This window comes from Salmo salar, chromosome ssa07, assembly GCF_905237065.1.
Source record: "Salmo salar chromosome ssa07, Ssal_v3.1, whole genome shotgun sequence".
NCBI classification, from domain to species: domain Eukaryota; kingdom Metazoa; phylum Chordata; class Actinopteri; order Salmoniformes; family Salmonidae; genus Salmo; species Salmo salar.
In genome coordinates this window covers 45,958,022-45,981,326 of record NC_059448.1, presented here as the reverse complement: position 1 = coordinate 45,981,326, position 23,305 = coordinate 45,958,022, and the positions used below count along the sequence as shown (strand labels likewise).

General features: G+C 41.9%; 1 protein-coding gene across 1 annotated transcript; it reads right to left on the bottom strand.

Moving 5' to 3' along the window:
* Window positions 1-809: 809 nt before the first annotated feature.
* Window positions 810-21,047, bottom strand: LOC106609392 (probable polypeptide N-acetylgalactosaminyltransferase 8). The gene is made up of 11 exons (XM_014208174.2): window positions 20,725-21,047; window positions 4,659-4,905; window positions 4,046-4,212; window positions 3,731-3,914; window positions 3,453-3,650; window positions 3,134-3,248; window positions 2,781-2,966; window positions 2,376-2,513; window positions 2,118-2,213; window positions 1,800-1,964; window positions 810-1,675 (listed from the first exon to the last, which is right to left on the bottom strand). Exons 1-11 carry the CDS (start codon window positions 20,915-20,917, stop codon window positions 1,541-1,543), a joined length of 1,824 nt encoding a protein of 607 aa, XP_014063649.1. The 5' UTR covers window positions 20,918-21,047; the 3' UTR covers window positions 810-1,540.
* Window positions 21,048-23,305: the final 2,258 nt, after the last annotated feature.

Sequence of the window (23,305 nt, the reverse complement as noted above, 5' to 3'; positions counted from 1 at the left end):
ACTGCTGACACACTCCAGCCACATGAGGTCAAGCATTGTCTTGCATTAGGAGGAACCCAGGGCCAACCGCACCAGCATATGGTCTCACAAGGGGTCTGAGGATCTCATCTCGGTACCTAATGGCAGTCAGGCTACCTCTGGCGAGCACATGGAGGGCTGTGCGGCCCCCCAAAGAAATGCCACCCCACACCATGACTGACCCACCGCCAAACCGGTCATAATGGAGGATGTTGCAGGCAGCAGAACGTTCTCCACGGCGTCTCCAGACTGTCACGTCTGTCACATGTGCTCAGTGTGAACCTGCTTTCATCTGTGAAGAGCACAGGGCGCCAGTGGCGAATTTGCCAATCTTGGTGTTCTCTGGCAAATGCCAAACGTCCTGCACGGTGTTGGGCTGTAAGCACAACCCCCACCTGTGGACGTCGGGCCCTCATACCACCCTCATGGAGTCTGTTTCTGACTGTTTGAGCAGACACATGCACATTTGTGGCCTGCTGGAGGTCATTTTGCAGGGCTCTGGCAGTGCTCCTCCTGCTCCTCCTTGCACAAAGGTGGAGGTAGCGGTCCTGCTGCTGGGTTGTTGCCCTCCTACGGCCTCCTCCACGTCTCCTGATGTACTGGCCTGTCTCCTGGTAGCGCCTCCATGCTCTGGACACTACGCTGACAGACACAGCAAATCTTCTTGCCACAGCTCGCATTGATGTGCCATCCTGGAAAAGCTGCACTACCTGAGCCACTAGTGCGGGTTGTAGACTCCGTCTCATGCTACCACTAGAGTGAAAGCACCGCCAGCATTCAAAAGTGACCAAAACATCAGCCAAGAAGCATAGGAACTGGGAAATGGTCTGTGGTTACCACCTGCAGAACCACTCCTTTATTGGGGGTGTCTTGCTAATTGCCTATAATTTCAAACCTGTTGTCTATTCCATTTGCACAACAGCATGTGAAATGTATTGTCAATCAGTGTTGCTTCCTAAGTGGACAGTTTGATTTCACAGAAGTGTGATTGACTTGGAGTTGCATTGTGTTGTTTAAGTGTTCCCTTTATTTTTTTGAGCAGTATATTTTTTAGCTAAACAGATTTTCAAAGCATGATGATAATGCTGTGTTCATAACAAAGTGGGAAGGTGGTAATTACCAGCTGTGAAATCATAAATACCAGTTGGATGCATTCACGTGCTTCGAACTCATTGAGAAACGTTGATTGGCTAATGGCCAACAAGTTGCGTCAACCATAAGCTATGAGTACAGCTATCATGTTTGTTAAATTATAGTGTTCAAAAACAGATTAATAGATAGATTTTTGTAAAGAATGTTTTGTTGTTGCATTTAACTGCTGAAAATGCTGTTAAAAATGTAATTTCCTTAGTAGGTGAAGTGAGAGGTCAGCATGTGGGAGAAGTCGGAGCTCAGAGAAGATAGACGAGTTTCCCACTAGTAATTACCAGTTGGAGGGGCGTACAAGTGGACTTTTACCAGTCGTATGTGGTAAATACCACCTTCCCACTTGTATTGTCTCTGGTAGGCCTATCTCAGTGTATCAGAAGTCTTTAATCAGATTCTGTATGTTCCAGTGCTGCCCACTGCACTCCTGAATGATGAGCTGGTAGTAAGTGTCCTCCCCTGGGGCAATCTCCAGACATCTCTTTGTCTGTCTGTTCTGGATGGCTTTTCCCTGTAAAATACAGCAAACATTCTACTGTACAGTATCACAATAATTAAAAACAAGAGTCAGACATCTCCGTTGTTTCCAACAATTTATAAGCATCAACTTCCCTAAATCATGTTAGAGTGCTTACCTGTTGAAATTCCCAGAGCATGTGGAATCCCTTCTGCTTGGCCACCTTGCACTCATAAAGTCCTGGGGTTCGACTGCCAGTGTCCACCAGACAGCGATTACTGTTGTACTTGTGAGACTTGATGCCTCCAATGTAGATCTCCCCACTGGCTCGATAATAACAGTTCTGGACAGAGAGTATAGATATTTAGGCTTTCTGAGTCTGTGGTATTGACAGTACATTGCATTGTGGCATGGATTGAATCCCAAGTCTGCCATGGGATGAACCATATTATACATGTAGTTAAATTCTAAGATATTAAGCAATGTTTCTACAAACCTGTGGACCAAAATAATGGCATCCATATAAAACAGGTGTGTTCCCCGGAACTGGGCCTTGATCTATACAAAGATCCGTCTTCTGGTCATTGACCAGCTGTTGATTTTATGTAGAGAGATTAACCGGTTATAAAAGTGCAGATTCCTATCCAGATTTATGACCCTGTATCCTATTGCAAATAGGATGCCATGCATGCCACTAAACACAGTTGGTGAGGAAAAAGTTCCAGAACAACTGTAACATTTTAGCATCACTCACAGCTCCATAACCAAGCAAGTCACCCAGGGGGTCTAACATGGGATACACGTTATCCAGATACCACTGGAAGGGTTTGCAGTTCAGTCTCTCTCTCAACTTCTTCCTCTCTGAAACATCCCCAATGTCTATGCCATGATCCTGTGGTGAGAAAGAGGAAGATTTCTAAATCAGAAACACAGACCATGTGAGCAATCCACCTATTATCCACTTTTGCTTACCGCCATAATTTTATATAGATCCTATGATCTTTATTATGGCATTGAGAAATAGACAATTTTTTGTATAATATTGACTGTCTAGTCAACTTATTTTCAAACTCAAGGCATGCAAAACAGCAATCATTGCTATTCTATATGAGCAGCTGAACTAAACCTACTTTTTTGAATGGTTTGTTGTGTACAGTACCTTCAGTGGGATGTTCCAGGCAATGTTGACATTATGTTTGTAGTCATCCATCCAGACCTCAGCCACTCTCAGAGCATTCCTCTTCATTGTAATGCTCAGGTCGGGGAGATAGGGTTTATGGGCCCTCTCGATGTGGGCTATTTTAGAACAAGGTATGACCTCGACACTTCCACCACAAAGCCACACCTAGACACACCAAACACCAAGAGAGAAGAGAAGGAAGAGTTTATAGATATGTACTGAAGTGTCTGGATGTTGGATGTAGATTGGTTTGTTCAAACTGAATAACTCAAGAACAAAAAGTCTGCTTTGATTTCAAACTTTCATTTAGAAACTGTAGCAGAGGGGCTTACCCGGATACCCAGTTCAACATTTTCGCCTCCATAGATCTTCATACCACCATCCAGAGCACCAATTTCCCCAAAGAACAGGCGATCAACCACTAGTATGCCCATAATGGAGGGGCTCCTGACAAACATACAGTACAAATCATGGTCAATTCCACATTGGGAGAAGTGACATTCATTTTAATGAGTAGATAATGCAAAATAATAATCCAGGTGTAAATATTAGGTAAGATTTTCCTCCGAATGCTGTGCTTTCCTTATCGCCTATTCAAACAGATTTGTGAAACTGGACTACCATCCTATGATGAAATCACGACCAACTCACTTTCCTGGCTGTGTCTCGTCTTTCAAGGCATACCACTCAGGTCTGAAGGACTCATACATACACCACAGGGCCCAGTCAAAGGCATCTGCAGAAGGCCCATAACGTGTGACGGTCAAGTCATCGAAGTGGACTTTGTCAAACACCGGTGTCAACACCAACGTGCGGTCCTCCTTTATCCGCGTTAACAGAGGCTCCGCCCTGTTCACACAAACACAGAGTCAAAACACCATGTTGGGGGGGATTCAAAAAGTCTCACTGAGATATTTCATTTAGACTACCATTCCACATGGACCTCTATGTGGGCATCCAAGATGGCCACCACATCTCCTGTAGCTTCCCTCCACCCTGAGAGGCGGGCCTGTGTGAGACCGAGCTGCTCTTTGTGTCTCACTCTCTTCACCAGGCCCGGACGCTCTTCATGGATGAAGCTGATGTAAGCATCCAACTTCTCCTTTAGATCCTCTGTGAAAGCAGACACTTGCAAATCAGTGGTACCCAACGAAAGTTGAAAGCCACACCTACGTTCAATCTAAATGTTTACAAATGTAATTGCAAATGTTTCTATGTTGAGAGCATTGACCAATTAGGCAAACCATTGGAGCTGTGGTCATCCACCAGTATAATGTCTTTGAGCAGGTGTTGGGGGGTCTTGTCTATGATGCTGCGGACGGCTCTCTTGATGATTGACAGGGCCTCGTCCAAGTAGATCAGCACCACGCTGATGGTGGGCAGGTCATGGGGATACTGGTGCTTAGCACACCTAACAAGCACAACAAACACATTTGGTCCACCTCATATCATTCATTCACTTTACCAAAACTGCTGTTTCACTCTTCAAGTTATTGTCAACTTCAATGTCATTGCGAGAGCTTTGAATTGTAGGTTCTATCTGCATTTTTGTCAAAATGTATTTATTGACATAGCCTTGTTCTGTTCAATGTTTTCTACCTATATAGCACTCTAGACACCCCAATCCATGTTGTTGAGTTTAAAAGAATACATGATACAAATTGCTAGAATCATCGTTTTACAGGTAGAACCTTCTAGTTCTAAGGTCACAATTGCTCAAATTGAATTCACAGTGCTGGAGATGGAATTGACCTCGGATGGCCACAATGCAACAGACTGTGGTTAGAATTCAGAAGTTTTTAGCGGATCCATAATTTGCTGTGTTGAGGTGGCGGAGAGATGAGGAAAATTATTTACTTCGGATCGCGAGTATCAGGGATTTCCCTGTTCAGGGGTAGTCTGTCACTTAGGAAGGCGTTGTATCCATACATCTGAAACAGCCCCTCTGCTTCTTTCTGCTCCTTCTCTGAGAGCTCATCACCCCAGCTTGTAAACAGAGCTGAGTTGGGGTACACCTTCTTCACCACCTTCCTCTCCTTCTTGACCTCGGGAGCCTTCACAGCCTGCCCCTCTTTCAGACTGCTCCCGTCGTTGATTGTCTTCACTGTGGACACACATGACAGCTGTTCATCACATTGTAATAAATGTGTTATGGCTGACAGAATCAACATGTGTCACTCCTTTTTATACAAACAGAGTATGATCTCATTTAAAATCAAATCAAATCAAACTTTATTTGTCACATGCGCCGAATACAACAGGTATGAATACAACAGGTACAGTGAGGGAAAAAAGTATTTGATCCCCTGCTAATTTTGTACGTTTGCCCAATGACAAAGAAATGATCAGTCTATAATTTTAATGGTAGGTTTATTTGAACAGTGAGAGACAGAATAACAACAATAAAATCCAGAAAAACGCATGTCAAAAATGTTAGAAATTGATTTGGGAAAGAAGTATTTGACCCCCCTCTCAATCAGAAAGATTTCTGGCTCCCAGGTGTCTTTTATACAGGTAACGAGCTGAGATTAGGAGCACACTCTTAAAGGGAGTGCTCCTAATCTTAGCTTGTTACCTGTATAAAAGACACCTGTCCACAGAAGCAATCAATCAATCAGATTCCAAACTCTCCACCATGGCCATGACCAAAGAGCTCTCCAAGGATGTCAGGGACAAGATTGTAGACCTACACAAGGCTGGAATGGGCTACAAGACCATCGCCAAGCAGCTTGGTGAGAAGGTGACAACAGTTGGTGCGATTATTCGCAAATGGAAGAAACGCAAAAGAACTGTCAATCTCCTTCCGCCTGGGGCTCAATGCAAGACCTCACGTCGTGGAGTTGCAGTGATCATGAGAACGGTAAGGAATCAGCCCAGAACTACACGGGAGGATCTTGTCAATGATCTCAAGGCAGCTGGGACCATAGCCACCAAGAAAACAATTGGTAACACACTACACCGTGAAGGACTGAAATCCTGCAGTGCCCGCACGTTCCCCCTGCTCAAGAAAGCACATATACATGCCTGTCTGAAGTTTGCCAATGAACATCTGAATGATTCAGAGGACAACTGGGTGAAAGTGTTGTGGTCAGATGAGACCAAAATGGAGCTCTTTTGCATCAACTCAACTCGCCGTGTTTGGAGGAGGAGGAATGCTGCCTATGACCCCAAGAGTACCATCCCCACCGTCAAACATGGAGGTGGAAACATTATGCTTTGGGGGTGTTTTTCTGCTAAGGGGACAGGACAACTTCACCGCATCAAAGGGACGATGGACGGGGCCATGTACCGTCAAATCTTGGGTGAGAACCTCCTTCCCTCAGCCAGGGCATTGAAAATGGGTCGTGGATGGGTATTCCAGCATGACAATAACCCAAAACACACGGCCAAGGCAACAAAGGAGTGGCTCAAGATGAAGCACATTAACCTGTCTGGGCTAGGGGGCAGTATATTCACGGCCGGATGAAAAGCTTATTAAGGTTATTACTCTGGCCCAGAAACTAGAATATGAATTTTATTAGTAGATTTGGATATAAAACCTCTGAAGTTTCTAAAACTGTTTGAATGGTGTCTGTGAGTATAACAGAACTCATATGGCAGGCAAAAACCTGAGAAGATTTCAAGCAGGAAGTGGAAAGTCTGAGAATTGTAGTTCTTCTTTTGGTTCTCTATCGAAGCTACAGTGTCTGTGGGGTGACGTTGCACTTCCTAAGGCTTCCATTGGCTGTCTAAAGCCTTCAGAAAGTGGTTTGAGCATTTTCCGGTCACTGGGCAGATAATAGGAGCTCAGTTACTGAGTGGTCTGCCTGGCAACATAGGGATTGGATATGCTCGGTCCCGCGAGCACGCCCCTCCTTCTTTTTCTTCTTGAATGAATATGCTATTGTCCGGTTGGAATATTATCTCAATTTTACGTAAAAAATACCATAAAGATTGATTTTAAACAGCGTTGGACATGCTTCTAAGTACGGTAATGGAACATTTTGACTTTTTGTCTCTTGTTCCGCGCTCGCGCGTTATGCCTTTGGATAAGTGATCTGTACGCACGAACAAAACTGAGGTATTTGTACATAAATATGGATTATTTCGAACAAAAATAACATTTCTTGAGGAAGTAGGAGTCCTGGGAGTGCATTCTGACGAAGATCAGCAAAGGTAAGAGAATATTTCTAATACTAATTCTGAGTTTAGGTTGCCCCGAACTTGGCGGGTGTCTGAATAGCTCACCGTGATGGCTGAGCTATGTACTCAGAATATTGAAAAATGTGCTTTCTCCGTAAAGCTATTTTAAAATATGACACAGCGGTTGCATCCAGGGGTAGTCTATCTATAATTCTTAAAATAATTGTTATATATTTTGTAAATGTTTATGATGAGTATTTTGGTAAATTGATGTGCGCATTCACCGGACGTTTTGGTGGGAATACATTTTCTGAACATCATGCGCCAATGTAAAATGCTGTTTTTGGATATAAATATGAACTTTATCGAACAAAACATACATGTATTGTGTAACATAATGTCCTAGGAGTGTCATCTGATGAAGATCGTCAAAGGTTAGTGCTTCATTTAGCTGTGTTTTGGGTTTTATTGACACATGTCCTTGCTTGGAAAATGGCTGTGTGATTATTTTTGTCTTTGTACTCTCCTAACATAATCTAATGTTTTGCTTTCACTGTAAAGCCTTTTTGAAATCAGACAATGTGGTTAGATTAACGAGAAGTTTATCTTTAAAATGGTGTAAAATAGTTGTATGTTTGAGAAAGTTGAATTATGACATTTTGTTGTTTTTGAATTTTCCGCCCTGATATTTCACTGGCTGTGTCCCGCATGTGGGACGGTAGCGTCCCACCTAGCCCATAGAAGTTAAAATTATAGACTGATCATTTCTTTGTCAGTGGGCAAACGTACAAAATCAGCAGGGGATCAAATACTTTTTTGCCTCTGTCGTGTCTTTGGGCATCATTAACTTGAAGACATGTTTTTCAAATAACTCTCTGTAATTATTATTACGTGATTAACTGATTAATCGTGTAACTGTAATTAACTAGGAGGTCAGGGCACCAAGGAAAATATTCAGATTACACAGTTATAATTTTCCTAATATAACTGTCAGATATTATAACATTATATATTATATTATAAGATCTGATCTATTATCTTCTTGTTTTAATGATGTGTTATTACCTCGTGTCCAGTCTCATTCCAAACGTCGTAAATTGTTGTTATCTGCACGAACCCAGTCTTCATTAAGTCATCCATACATCAATTGTCTTAAAATCATTTATTTACTAAACTAAGTAATTCACAGAAAGCATACAAAACAGTAGGTATCGTTACAAAGCAATGATAAAGGAATGTTCCCTAGTGGGCTAAACCGGCATGGCGGCTTGTTAAACAAAGGGTGATAAAGGGCAGCTGAGGAGGCACAACAGAGTTGATAAATATTAACAATTGATATGCTAAGCCTTTGCACATGAACGCTCACTCATTCAGAAACAATTGCAATCAATATATATATTTACGCTCAGTGTGTCGTCGTGATCTTTGTTGGAGAGTTTCGTCCTCTCTCTCACTCTCTCTCTTGGTTAGTATGGATCTTTCAAAGTGACATTCATTAATGTCGTTATAGAATGGATGTTTCGTCGGTCTTCACGTTCAATGACACCGAATTTCTAGCTGCAGACTAGTAATTAATATCAAAGACTTGTTGTTATTCTGTCGGTATCGATAGTCTAAAAGTTTAACCACGTGGTATGGTTAAAGTTCAGTAGAGGGATGCATGGTCAAACCTATTGGCCAACTCGTAATGGAGTGGAGGCCTGGTCTGCAGAAAGAAATTCTGGGTGGGGCTTATATACTGAACATAGAAAAGGCTGTCACATGACGCCTTGTCCTGTCTGTGTCCCTGGGGGCGTGCCGATGACTTAGTTAAGCTTTGAACAGACATACAATTCTCTCACATTAACATAAGTACATAGCATCTCAACATATTCCAAATAGCTTTATCCTTATTCATACATTTTATACAACCATTAGATGTAAGTCTCATCGCTGAGGCTAGTATTTAAACCTTAGTATGGTAATATGGCCATATTGTCTCTAATGAGTTTCACAAAATTGTACCAAACGGACCAGTTCGTAGCTGGATTCTTCACCGATCTTTTATACCTTCTCCAGAACCTAAATGTCGTTCGGTTCTCCAATCCTGTGAGGTGGAAGAATCCTTTGTTCTCTATACGAAACCCACTCTGTCTCAAAACTGTGGCCTGTGAGGCAGGACATTCCCTTTGGAATTTACGACCGCCTTCACACAGCCCTGTGTCAGAAGTATAGAGGTCGGGGGATGGTGCATAGTGAACCCAGAGAGCAACGCCATGACACCTCACTGTACTTTAGCGCCTTACGGTCAGATGCCGAGAATATGCGATACCAGGTGGCGATGCAACCGGTCAGGATGCTCGCGATGGTGCAGCTGTAGACATTTTTGATGATCTGGGGACCTATGCCAATGTGACAATCTTTTCAGTCTCCTGAGGGGGAAACAGTGTTGTCGTGCCCTCTTCACGACTGTCTTGGTGTGTTTGGACAATGATAGTTCGTTGGTGATGTGGACACCAAGAAACTTGAAACTCTCGCTCCACTACAGCCCTGTTGATGTAGTCCACGATCAGCTCTTTTGTATTGCTCACATTGAGGGAGAGGTTGTTGTACTGTCACCACACTGCCAGGTCTCTGACCTCCTCCCTATAGGCTGTCTCATCATTGTCGGTAATTAGGCCTACCACTGTTGTATCGTCAGCAAACTTAATGATGGTGTTGGAGTTGTGTTTGGCCACGCAGTTGTGGGTGAACAGGGAGTACAGTAGGGGACGAGGCACACACCCCTGAGAGGCTCCTATATTGAGGATCAGCATGGCAGACGTGTTGTTGCCTACCCTTACCACCTGGGGGCGGCCCATCAGAAAGTCCAGGATCCAGTTGCAGAGGGAGGTGTTTAGTCCCAGGGTCCTTAGCTTAGTGATGAGCTTTGTGAGCACTATGGTGTTGAACGCTGAGTTGTAGTCAATGAACAGCATTCTCACATAGGTCTTCCTTTTGTCCAGATGGGAAAGGGCAGTGTGGAGTGCGATTGAGATTGCGTCATCTGTGGATTTGTTGGGGCGGTATGCAAATTATATTGGGTCTAGGGTATCCGGGATGAGGCTGTTGATGTGAGCTATGACCAGCCTTTCAAAGCACTTCATGGCTACGGACGTGAGTCGATTATAAAAGGCATTTAGCTCGTCTGGTAGGCTCACGGCTGGGTTTCCCTTTGTAGTCCGTAATAGTTTTCAAGCCCTGCCATATCTGACGAGCGTCAGAGCTGGTGTAGTAGGATTCAATCTTAATCCTGTATCGACACTTTGCCTGTTTGATGGTTCGTCTTATTAGTGTCCCGCTCCTTGAAAGTGGCAGCTCTAGCCTTTTGCTCGATGCAGATGTTGCCTTTAAAACCTGTTGGGGATAGGGGGCAGTATTTGCACGGCCGGATAAAAAACGTACCCGATTTAATCTGGTTATTACTACTGCCCAGAAACTAGAATATGCATATAATTATTGGCTTTGGATAGAAAACACCCTAAAGTTTCTAAAACAGTTTGAATGGTGTCTGTGAGTATAACAGAACTCATATGGCAGGCAAAAACCTGAGAAGATTCCTTACAGGAAGTGGCCGGTCTGACCATTTCTTGGGCTTCTACACTCTCTTTATTGAAAACTGAGGATCTCTGCTGTAACGTGACACTTCCTACGGCTCCCATAGGCTCTCAGAAGGCGGCAAACCGGTGAATGATGTCTTTGGAGCCCCTGGCTGAAAAACATTAGCGCATTTGGATGGTGGTCGATCAGAGGACAATGAGACTGAGGCGCGTGCACGAGGCGACACCATGTTTTTATTTTCTCTCTCTTTGAACTTAAACAGGGTTTCCCGGTCAGAATATTATCGTTTTTTTACGAGAAAAATTGCATAAAAATTGTTTTTAAACAGCGGTTGACATGCTTCGAAGTACGGTAATGGAATATTTAGATTTTTTTTGTCACGAAACGCGTCGGGCGCGTCACCCTTCGTCACCCTTCGGATAGTGTCTTGAACGCACGAACAAAACAGAGGATATTTGAACATAACTATGGATTATTTTGAACCAAACCAACATTTGTTATTGAAGTAGAAGTCCTGGGAGTGCATTCTGACGAAGAACAGCAAAGGTAATCCAATTTTTCTTATAGTAAATCTGACTTTGGTGAGGGCTAAACTTGGTGGGTGTCTAAATAGCTAGCCCGTGATGGCTGGGCTATCTACTCAGAATATTGCAAAATGTGCTTTCACCGAAAAGCTATTTTAAAATCGGACATAGCGATTGCATATAGGAGTTCTGTATCTATAATTCTTAAAATAATTGTTATGTTTTTTGTGAACGTTTATCGTGAGTAATCTAGTAAATTCACCGGAAGTTTGCGGTGGGTATGCTAGTTCTGAACGTCACATGCTAATGTAAAAAGCTGGTTTTTGATATAAATATGAACTTGATTGAACAAAACATGCATGTATTGTATAACATAATGTCCTAGGATTGTCATCTGATGAAGATCATCAAAGGTTAGTGCTGCATTTAGCTGTGGTTTGGGTTTATGTGACATATATGCTAGCTTGAAAAATGGGTGTCTGATTATTTCTGGCTGGGTACTCTGCTGACATAATCTAATGTTTTGCTTTCATTGTAAAGCCTTTTTGAAATCGGACAGTGTGGTTAGATTAACGAGAGTCTTGTCTTTAAAATAGTGTAAAATAGTCATATGTTTGAGAAATTGAAGTAATAGCATTTCTAAGGAATTTGAATAACGCGCCACGGGATTCCACTGGCTGTTGAGTAGGTGGGACGATTTCGTCCCACCTACCCTAGAGAGGTTAATCCATGGCTTCTGGTTGGGATATGTACGTACGGTCACTGTGGGTACGACGTCGTCAATGCACTTATTGATGAAGCCGATGACTGAGGTGGTATACTCCTCAATGCCATTGGATGAATCCCGGAACATAATCCAGTCTGTGCTCACAAAATAGTCCTGTAGTGTAGCATCTGCGTCATCTGACCACTTCCATATTGAGCAAGTCACTGGTACTTCCTGCTTTAGTTTTTGCTCATGAGGATAGAATTATGGTCAGATTTGCCAAATGGATGGTGAGGGAGAGCTTTGTATGCGGCTCTGTGTGTGGAGTAAAGGTGGTCTAGAATTATTTTTCCTCTGGTAGCACATGTGACATGCTGGTAGAAATTAGGTAAAACGGATTTAAGTTTGCCTGCATTAAAGTCCCCGGCCACTAGGAGCGCCACATCTGGATGAGCATTTTCTAGTTAAATTATGGCCTTGTACTGCTCGTTGAGTGTGGTCTTAGTGCCAGCATCGGTTTGTGGTGGTAAATAGACGGTAATGAGAACTCTCTTAGTAGATAGTGTGGTCTACAGCTTATCATAAGGTTCTCTACCTCAGGCGAGCAATTCCTTGAGACTTCTTTAATATTAGACATTGCGCAGCAGCAGTTTTGACAAAAAGACACACACCGCTGCCCTTCGTCTTACCTGACGTAAGTTCTCTGTCCTGCCGATGCATTGAAAATCCCGACAGCTCTATATTATCTGTGTCGTCGTTCAGCCATGACTTGGTGAAACATAAGATATTACAGTTTTTAATGTCCTGTTGGTAGGATAGTCTTGATCGTATATCATCCATTTTGTTTTCCAATGATTGCACGTTGGCCAATAGAACAGATGGTAGTGGAGGTTTACTCACTCGCCTACAAATTCACAGAAGGCTGGTCGACCTCGGCCCCCTTTTTCTCCTTTTCTTCACGCAAATTACTGGGATTTGGGCTCGTTCCTGAGAAAGCAGTACATCCTTCGAGTCAGACTTGTTACAGAAAAAAATCTTAGTTCAGTTTGAGGTGAGTAATCACTGTTCTGATATCCAAAAGTTATTTTCGGTCATAAGAGACGGTAGCAGCAACATTATGTACAAAATAAGTTAAAAAATAAGTTACAAACAACCCAAAAATACGAAGAAAATAGCACAGTTGGTTAGGAGCTTCAGTCACTGTTTGCATGTGTGTTTTTTAAAAAGTTGATTAACAATGTTTGATCTGCTTTGGAGAATTACCTTGAAGTAACTGATGTAATAAAAAAAAAAATTCTAGTAAACATTGTGGTAAACTTTGACACACAGAAATTGGTAGATCAAAATGTAACAAATGTTGTTCAGCGAGCAACAGTATACAGGATTAACCTCTATGGGTTAACCTCAATCACCACCTTCCGGAGACACCTGAAACCCCACCTCTTTAAGGAATACCTGGGATAGGATAAAGTAATCCTTCTAACCCCCCCTTAAAAGATTTAGATGCACTATTGTAAAGTGGTTGTTCCACTGGATATTATAAGGTGAATGCACCAATTTGTAAGTCGCTCTGGATAAGAGCGTCTGCTAAATGACTTAAATGTAAATGTAAATGTAAATGGGCTAGGTGGGACGTCACCGTCCCACTCTATTCAACAGCCAGTGGAACAGGGTGGCACAAAATACAAAAACCTCAAAAATGCAATAATTTCAATTTTTCAAACATATGACTATTTTACACAATTTTAAAGATAAGACTCTCGTTAATCTAACCACATTGTCCGATTTCAAAATGGCTTTACAGCGAAAGCAAAACATTAGATTATGTTAGGAGAGTATATAGCCCAAAATAATCACACAGCCATTTTCCAAGCAAGCATATATGTCACAGAAACCCAAAACACAGCTAAATGAAGCACTAACCTTTGATGATCTTCATCAGATGACACTCCTAGGACATTATGTTATACAACACATGCATGTTTTGTTCAATCAAGTTCATATTTATATCAAACAACAGCTTTTCACATTGGCGTGTGATGTTCAGAAAATGTATCCCCACCGAAAACTTCCAGTGAATTTACTAAATTACTCATCATAAACGTTGACAAAATACATAACAATTATTTTAAGAATTATAGATACAGAACTCCTTTATGCAATTGCTATGTCAGATTTTAAAATAGCTTTTCGGCGAAAGCACATTTTACAATATTCTGAGTACATAGCTCAGCCATCATGGCTAGCTATTTTGACACCCGCCAACTTCGGGGCACACTAAACTCAGAATTAGTATTAGAAAAATTGTATTACCTTTGCTGATCTTCGTCAGAATGCACTGCCATGACTGCTACTTCCACAAGAAATGTTGTTTTTGTTCCAAATAATCCATAGTTATGTCCAAATACCTCCGTTTTGTTCATGCGTTCAGGTCACTATCCAAAGGGTAACGCGTGTGCGCATTTCGAGACAAAAAAAATCAAAATGTTCCGTTACCGCACTCAGAAGAATGTCAAACACTGTTTAAAATCAATTTTTATGGTATTTTTCTCGTAAAATAGTGATAATATTCTAACCGGACAATAGTGTATTCATTCAAAGAGGAATATAAAAAATAGCGTGGTCTCGTGAACACGCATATCCAATCTCTTTGTCACCAGGCAGACCACTGAGAAACTGAGCTACTTTACTCTGCCCAGAGACAGGAGACACCTCAATCCGCTTTCTGAAGGCTTTAGAGAGCCAATGGAAGCCTTAGAACATGGGTGTCAAACTCAAATTTGGCCCGCGGGGTAATTATATTTGGCCCGCGAGACAATACCAAATTACTACTAGAGCTGGCCCGCCGGTATTATACAGCGCATTCACCGCTAATACTACGAATCCCATAATGCTCTGCTGTAGTTTTCGCGCACCAATCAGGACAGGACCCAGAAACGCCCTCTCCTCTGTGACAGTAGTCATAGCAACATAGACGCTACAACTGTCAGCGCGCTATCCCTTCCCAAAAATGGCGAAAAGAAAGGCAGAAAACAGGAGCTTTCTGGACAAGTGGGAGGCAGAATATCTGTTTACATATGTAAAAGACAAACCTGTTTGTCTTGTTTGTGGAGTCAACGTGGCTGTAAGTAAGGAGTACAACATTAGACGACACTATGAAACGAAACACCATGACAAATACAAGGACCTGGACATGACTCTGTTGGCATGTGGACTAATATGTTGTTGAATTGTGTTCTTACACTGGTACAGTCATGCCCTATGAGAGATGTATGACTGCGCATGTGCGAAAATAAATAAAGTGCATTTTCCCCCGTTCTGGTTGAAACACCAACATGTGTGTTTATTCCTCCGTTAAGTAAACCGGTATTCCTGTCCTGAAGATGTCAGCACCAACAGGTTAGGGGCCCAGGAGGGAACATGGAAGCCGATGGAATAGATTATATTTCGACGGAGATGAAAAAAACTACGAGTTATGGGAGACAAAGTTTTTGGGGCACTTGCGTTTGCTTGGGCTAAAGGCCGCCATATTGAGCGTGGATGAAGATGAAGAAGACGGAGAGAAAAATGAAGAAGCCTACGCCGAATTGATACAGGTTTTGGATGATAAAAGTCTTTCCCTGATAATGAGAGAAGCAGCAGATGATGGGAGAAAAGCGTTGAAGATATTGAGGGAACATTATGCAGGTAAAGGGAAGCCACGTGTGATTAGCCTCTACACTGAACTAACTTCTCTTCAAAAAGCCGCTGACGAAAGTGTTACGGACTATATCATTCGTGCTGAGACGGCTATTACAGCACTGAGAAATGCTGAAGAGACTTTAAGTGATGGGCTGTTGATTGCAATGATTCTGAAAGGTTTGCCCGAATCATTTAAGCCGTTTGCCATCCACATTACGCAGAGTGACGAGCCGACAACTTTTGGCAAGTTCAAAACCAAGTTGAGGAGCTATGAAAGCACCGAGAAGTTTAGCGCCATTTCCACTGACGACAACGTGATGAAGGCAAGTAACATTAAAGTTAGCTGGCCAAGAGGGAGAGATAAAGGGACCGAGATACCCTGCTTCAACTGTGGCCAGAAAGGGCACAAGGCCCGGGAATGTACCGTTACTGGAGAGCGCAAAGAACGGAGACAGTGGTGTAGTTTTTGCAAGAGATCCACTCATACTGACGCAAATTGCAGACGAAAAAGAAGAGACAATGTGAAACAAGCAACAGATGCTGAAAGCCACACATTTGCATTCAGAATAAGTGACTGTCAGGTTAGTGGACTGAAACAGAAAGGGCTGATGGTTGATACGGGAGCAACGTCACATATAGTCACGGACATCGGGAAGTTTAAGGAGTTTGACGAGACTTTCAAACCGGAAAAACATTCCGTGGAGCTGGCTGACGGAACAAGAACGAATGGTGTCGCGGAGAGGAGAGGTGCAGCGGAGGTTTACCTGAGAGACAACACGGGTCGTCGGGTAAAAACAACGCTGACGAAGGCGCTGTACGTGCCGTCGTTTCCACAGGACATTTTCTCTGTTAAAGCAGCGACAGCCAACGGAGCTTCAGTCAACTTTCGACAGGGGTGTAACAAGCTCATCCACAAGAACGGTACCACTTTTGACATCAAGGAGTACGATAGTTTATCTATCTTAACACTGTAAGTGATGAAAATGATGATGGATGTCATGGGTGCTATGATATTCACACATGGCACAAAATTCTTGGCCACTGTAATTTTGAGGATGTGTCAAAGTTAGAAAATGTGACAGAGGGAATGAAAATCACAGGTAAGATTGACAAATCTACCCTCAACTGTGAAATCTGCACTCAGGGAAAATTTGTTCAGAGCAGAAACAGAGAACCTGATGAAAAGGTAAAAGCGGCTCTTGAGCTTGTGCACACTGATTTGGCTGGCCCTATTGAGCCAGAGGCGAAAGATGGGTTCAGATATACTCTAGCATTTACGGATGATTATTCAGGGGCAGTTTTTGTGTATTTCCTAAAAGCAAAGAGTGATACTGTAAAAGCTACTGAGAAGTTTATTGCTGATGTGGCCCCTTATGGGAAAATAAAGTGTGTCAGGTCAGATAATGGCACAGAATTCACAGCCAAAGAGTTCCAGTCACTGCTCAGTAAGAACGCCATAAGACATGAAACTTCAGCCCCTTACTCACCCCATCAAAATGGGACCGCTGAGAGAAATTGGAGAACACTGTTCGAAATGGCAAGATGCATGCTACTTGAAAGCAACCTACCAAAGAACTTGTGGACATATGCTGTAATGACTGCTGCAGTAATTCGCAATAGGTGTTACAATAAGCGTGTAGGACAGACTCCACACTACATGTTTACTGGGAGAAAGCCTGATCTTTCAAAGATGAAAGAATTTGGATCTGTTTGCTATGCATATAGACAGAACAAGAAAAAGTTAGACTCAAGATGTGAAAAGGGTATTTTTGTCGGGTATGATAAAAATAGTCCAGCATACCTAGTCTACTACCCAGACACTGGGAAAGTTCTTAAAAACAGATTAGTCAAGTGTGTTACAAAAGGTGTAGTCGAACACCAAACTCAGACAGATTTGGAAAACAGTGATGATCTTCATGGGGAGAGATTTGAAAACCCCATGCCGAAAGCCAAGATGGCAGATCAAAACTCAGAAGAGACACAAGATGTGCAAATTGAGACTTCAGATGGTCAGAGTCCACGCTATCCAGACAGAGCGAGGAAGAAACCCCAGTACTTAAAAGACTATGAGTGTAAAGTGAAATGTGATGACCAGATACCACCTAGTGTTGACTACTGCTACAGAGTAATGTGCAATGCACCACAAACCTTCAAAGAAGCAATGATTTCACCAAAATCAGAGATTTGGGCTACTGCTATGAAGGAGGAGATGGATTCCCTTAGGGAAAATGATACATTCACATTAACCACACTGCCAGAGGGTAAAAATGCAGTGGGGGGCAGGTGGGTCTATGCGGTCAAAAACAATTCAGATGAGACTGAGACATACAAGGCAAGATATGTTGCAAAGGGGTATAGTCAAGTGGCAGGAATAGACTATAAGGAGACTTTTTCTCCAACTGCAAATATGACATCAGTACGCTGTTTGATGCAGCTAGCAGCTCAGTATGACTTAGAGTTACATCAGATGGATGTCAAAACAGCATATCTACATGCTCCTATTGACTGTGAAGTGTACATGGAGCAACCAGAGGGTTTCGAAGTCAGGTCAGATACAGGTGAGCAACTAGTCTGTAAACTGAACAAGTCATTGTACGGCCTGAAACAGTCAGGAAGGAACTGGAACAAAATGTTGCATTATCACCTTAGTGAAAATGGTTTTACACAGAACCCAGCTGATCACTGTGTTTATAACAAACAAACTGCAACAGAAAGGATCATTTTGATAATTTGGGTCGATGATCTAATTATCGCTGCTAGTGATAGTGACTCACTCACAAGTGTAAAAGAAATGTTAAGTGAAAAATTTAAGATGAAAGATCTTGGGAGGCTTGGACATTTCCTAGGCATTGATTTTACACAGTGAAGGGAAAATAACGATGAACCAAACAAGGTACATAACAAAGATACTGGAAAGGTTTGGTATGTCAGACTGTAAGACAAGGTCAACACCATGTGAACAAAAACTAAACTTTGATGGTGATGGTGAACTTATTGATTCAAAAAGGTATCGTGAAGTGATAGGCAGCTTGATATATGTGATGACATGTACAAGACCGGATATCAGTTGGATTGTCAGCAAGCTGTCACAATACCTATCAGAACCAAAAGAGCAACACTGGATAACAGCTAAACATGTGTTGAGGTACTTGAAGGGAACAATGAATCAGGAGTTGTGTTACAAAAAAGGGGGTGGAAAAACTCAACCTCGTAGCATATAGTGATGCTGATTGGGCAGCAGATCAAAGTGACAGACGAAGCATAACAGGGTATTGTTTTAGTTTAACTAAATGTGGACCTGTCATTTCATGGAGGTCTAAGAAGCAGCCAACAGTAGCTTTATCTACATGTGAAGCAGAGTACATGGCACTGGCTGCTACTACACAAGAAAGTTTGTACCTTGTACAGTTATTGGGCGAGATGGATAGTGAGTGCCAATATACACCAGTAACAATCTTTGAAGATAACCAAGGTGCAATTGCTCTGTCAAAGAACCCAGTATGTCGTCAGAGATGTAAACATGTCGACATCAGATATCATTTCATTCGATCTGCACTCAGTGATGGTAAAATAAGTATTGAATATTGTCCAACGGCAGACATGGCTGCAGATGTTTTGACTAAACCTGTAACGAAGTTCAAAAATGAAAAATTCTTGGGTTACATGTTTGGAATATAAACTGACATTTGTGAGATGAATAACTGTAAGCTAAATGTGTTGATAAAGTTAGGTTGAATACGACTTGTACAGTATAAGAGCAAGTGGGGGTGTTGGCATGTGGACTAATATGTTGTTGAATTGTGTTCTTACACTGGTACAGTCATGCCCTATGAGAGATGTATGACTGCGCATGTGCGAAAATAAATAAAGTGCATTTTCCCCCGTTCTGGTTGAAACACCAATGATGAACATGTGTGTTTATTCCTCCGTTAAGTAAACCGGTATTCCTGTCCTGAAGATGTCAGCACCAACAGACTCAAAGGAGCCAGAAAGTAGAGGAGATGAAAAGAAGTTTGGTTTCACAACAGAATATGTTCAAAAAAGCCACATCACAAAGTGAGGCTGCTGTAAAGGCTAGTTATATAGTGGCAGCAGAGATCGCAAAATCAGCCCGGCCCTTTAATGAGGGAGAGTTCGTGAAAAAGTGCATGATGAAAGTTTGTGACCTCGTATGCCCAGAGAAAAAGCAAGCATTTTCAAACGTGAGCCTGAGCAGGAACACAGTAGCTGATCGCACGTGATCTTGCCACCAATCTGTATGACCAGCTGATGGAAAAGGGAAAAGATTTCGTTGCGTTCTCCCTCGCTGTGGATGAGAGCTGCGACGCATCTGATACTGCTCAGCTGTCAGTCTTCATCCGTGGAGTATTATCATTTTATTTGTAAAATTATTAGCCAGTGGAAAAAGTTTATTTTGGTATTTAAATCAGAAGGCTGCAAATAGAAAAGAGGCATACGATTTTTATTTAAATTTTATTTATTTAATAAATGAATGCCATTGATGTGTTTTTTCATTTGAAATTCGATTTTGCATGTCTCCACTATTAAATTATATATTGTATGGTAATAAGCGATGCTTGTTCCATATTCAATGTTAAAGCAAAACTTGTTTGGGTCCATATTAAAAGGTTCATTTGTTCAATGTTGGCCCGCGACTTTGTTCAGGTTTTACATTTTGGCCCACTGGGTATTTGAGTTTGACACCCCTGCCTTAGAAAGTGCTACGTAACCCCAGAGATACTGTAGTTTCAATAGAGAATCAAAAGAACTACAAATTCTGACAGGCCACTTCCTGCTTGGAATTTTCTCAGGTTTTTGCCTGCCATATGAGTTCTGTTATACTCACAGACACCATTCAAACAGTTTTAGAAACTTCAGAGTGTTTTATATCCAAATCTACTAATAATATGCATATTCTAATTTCTGGGCAAGAGTAGTAACCAGTTTAAATCGGGTACGTTTTTTATCCGGCCGTGAAAATACTGCCCCCTAGCCAAGACAGGTTAAAGAACAATCAAAAATTATTATGGGCATATTTTATTTAATCCTTTATCAGTTTATTAAACTCTTTATTTAATTAAGAACAGATTCCCTTTTACAATCATCACTCTGAAGTGTGAAATAACATTCTGGGATCAACTCTACATGTAGGTTTAGGCTAGATTCTAATGTGTTCTCTAATCCTCCCCTCTAAATCTGCCCTACCATCTAGAACAGTGGCAGACTGTAGTCCAGATAAAGTACGTGGACAGAGCTACTGCCATTTCCCTTCCAGGTAAGTCACAGGTAAATGAAGGAGATTGAGACTCACCCAGCTTCTCGATGTGAGCCTCCATCTTTTCCAGCCTCTTGAGCATGTCCTGGCCCCTGAACGAGTCATTCTGATGGGCCCTCTGCAGTCTCTCCCCATGAGAAGCAACCTCCCGCTTAATGGATGTGATGTAGAGTATTCCAGCAGCCATAGCCAGCAAAGGGACCAGCCGTCGAACCCAGCCTAGCCTCATCGTCCCTCTGCGTGTGAGCGCTCAGTATGGGGATACAGACAGGATGGCCCTCCTTTCTTACTCTCCCACTAAGATCCAGGCTCACTTGAAAGTATGTACTGTGGTTTGCACAATACCTAGCTGGCACTCAGTCGGTGTGAGTTCCTTGTCCTATTATTCAAATGAGTTTCTGACTAAAAGCACACAGTTACTTTTATTTGACTTTGGCCTATGAACCTTTACCTTGTAACTTGATCGCCTTTTGTCCTGAAAGTACAATGATACGCCAACACCTTTTTTAAATACTTGAGAAAAGATTCAGGATATGTTGTATCCTGTTGAAATGAATTTGCGTTAGTGAACAGGTCAAAAACACGCACCTATTGGATTCAACCATTCATTTGGCATTCAAGTCATTGTTGATTGGAATAAATGCCGAAAGTCACAATACTCCACCTTACAAAGGTGGGGCTCTCTGAAAGTGATGGTCTTGGTTGTCACTAGCACTTTGTCTTGTAATTCAAACTCAAGTCCACAATAAAGAGTATCTGTAGCTCTTCTCCATTCTAGGTTGACCACCTGCTTTTAAGCGGTAAAGGAGTAACCAGGTCTCAGAGCATTTAAAATTATTCTGTATGTCAATCTGAGACACTCCACTTAGTATGAAATGTTACGTTTGCATTAACTTGTGGTTGTCCATCATCCATTTAGTATGATAAAATATGTTCCAAATTGCAATTTGTTCAATACGTTGCGAATTTGCAAGTCGTATGATACTGTATGTTACGAATTCCAATTAGCTAGGTGGCTAATGCTAATGTTAGGTGGTGGCTAACATTAGCTAGGCTGGGGTTAGGGTTTAAGGTCAGTGTTAGGAGTTATGTTAAAGGGATAGGGTCACGAGTTAGGTTAAAGGGTTAGGGTTAGCTAACATGTTAAACAGTTGCAAAGTAGCTAAAAACAGTAGGTAGTTGCAAAGTTGCTAATAAGCTAAAATGCTAAAATTGTCCATGATGAGATTCAAACACACAACCTTTGAGTTGCTAGACGTTTACGTTACACACTCAACTAACCACCCTGCTTTTGTTTTTGCCTTAAGTAACCTTCCGTCTTGTGTAACCATACCAAACGTAACATATCATACCAATGAGTGTCCCGGATTTACATTTACTATGTTGCGTCTAGTCTATGAGAGCAGGCTGAACGGAGCATTGAAGTATATCTCAATTTCCCCCGTGTGAGGGTCTCGATGCACACAGTTAACCACAGTTAACCATTGAGCATAGAATTTATGATGAAAAGAGACAGCCAACAATGATACTTTGTTAACTCTGTGACCACCATACTGTAGCTTCTCTGTTTCTTCTGGCCTGTATGTTCACCCCTCACTCTGCCTGCATGGTAATCATCTATTGTTTCATTAACTAGCTGAATGTTTGTGTTATACAGCATCAAAATGATCTGAAGTCCAATCAAATGGGCAGAGGCAACCAATTTATTAAATTACATGTTCATAAATGTTTTCGTATCAATGTTTAGTTCATCAAGTGGAATGCCCTCTATTAAATTATTTCCAAATAGACCACAATGGCTGATTGTGAAATAATTTGGTTGAAATGAATGCACACACTTTCTTTTTATTGTAGTACAGTACAATAAAATCAACAATGTCCTGGCATGCTATTATACTGACTTATAGAAAGATAGCAAAACAGTAATTCACGTACATCACACAATATCATCATTAAGGGCACCAGCTATTGTCTGTGGGGCTCTCTTAAATAACAATGTTCAGCGAGCACTGAAGAATAAACGAGAAAACCATTAAAATTACAATTGAAACATGGTAAAAAATATATATATTTCATTTTCGACATTGCTAATGTGACCTGGTTATGTATACATACAGTGCTTGAGATAAAAACTCTGCAAAAAAAGAAACTGTCTTTCAAAGATAATTCATAAAAATCCAAAAACCTCACAGATCTTCATTGTAAAGGGTTTAAACACTGTTTCCCATGCCTGTTAAATGAACCATAAACAATTAATGAACATGCACCTGTGGAACGGTCGTTAAGACACTAACAGCTTACTGACGGTAGGCAATTAAGGTCACAGTTATGAAAACTTAAGACACTGAAGAGGCCTTCTACTGACTCTGAAAAAACACCAAAAGAAAGATGCCCAGGGTCCCTGCTCAGCTGTGTGAACGTGCCTTGCATGCTGCAAGGAGGCAGGACTGCAGATGTGGCCGGGGTAATAAATTGCAATGTCCGTACTGTGAGACGCCTAAGACAGTGCTACAGGGAGACAGGATGGACAGCTGATCGTCCTCGCAGTGGCAGACCACGTGTAACAATACCTGCACAGGATCGGTACATCCGAACATCACACCTGCGGGACAGGTAC

Coding starts and splice junctions, on each gene's coding strand:
- LOC106609392 (XM_014208174.2), bottom strand. CDS start 20,917: ATGAGGCTAGGCTGGGTTCGACGGCTGGTCCCTTTGCTGGCTATGGCT. Junction 2,967..3,133: donor ATGTTGAACTGGGTATCCGG/GTAAGCCCCTCT, acceptor TGGTGTGTCTAG/GTGTGGCTTTGTGGTGGAAG. Junction 2,514..2,780: donor CCTGGAACATCCCACTGAAG/GTACTGTACACA, acceptor TTCTCACCACAG/GATCATGGCATAGACATTGG.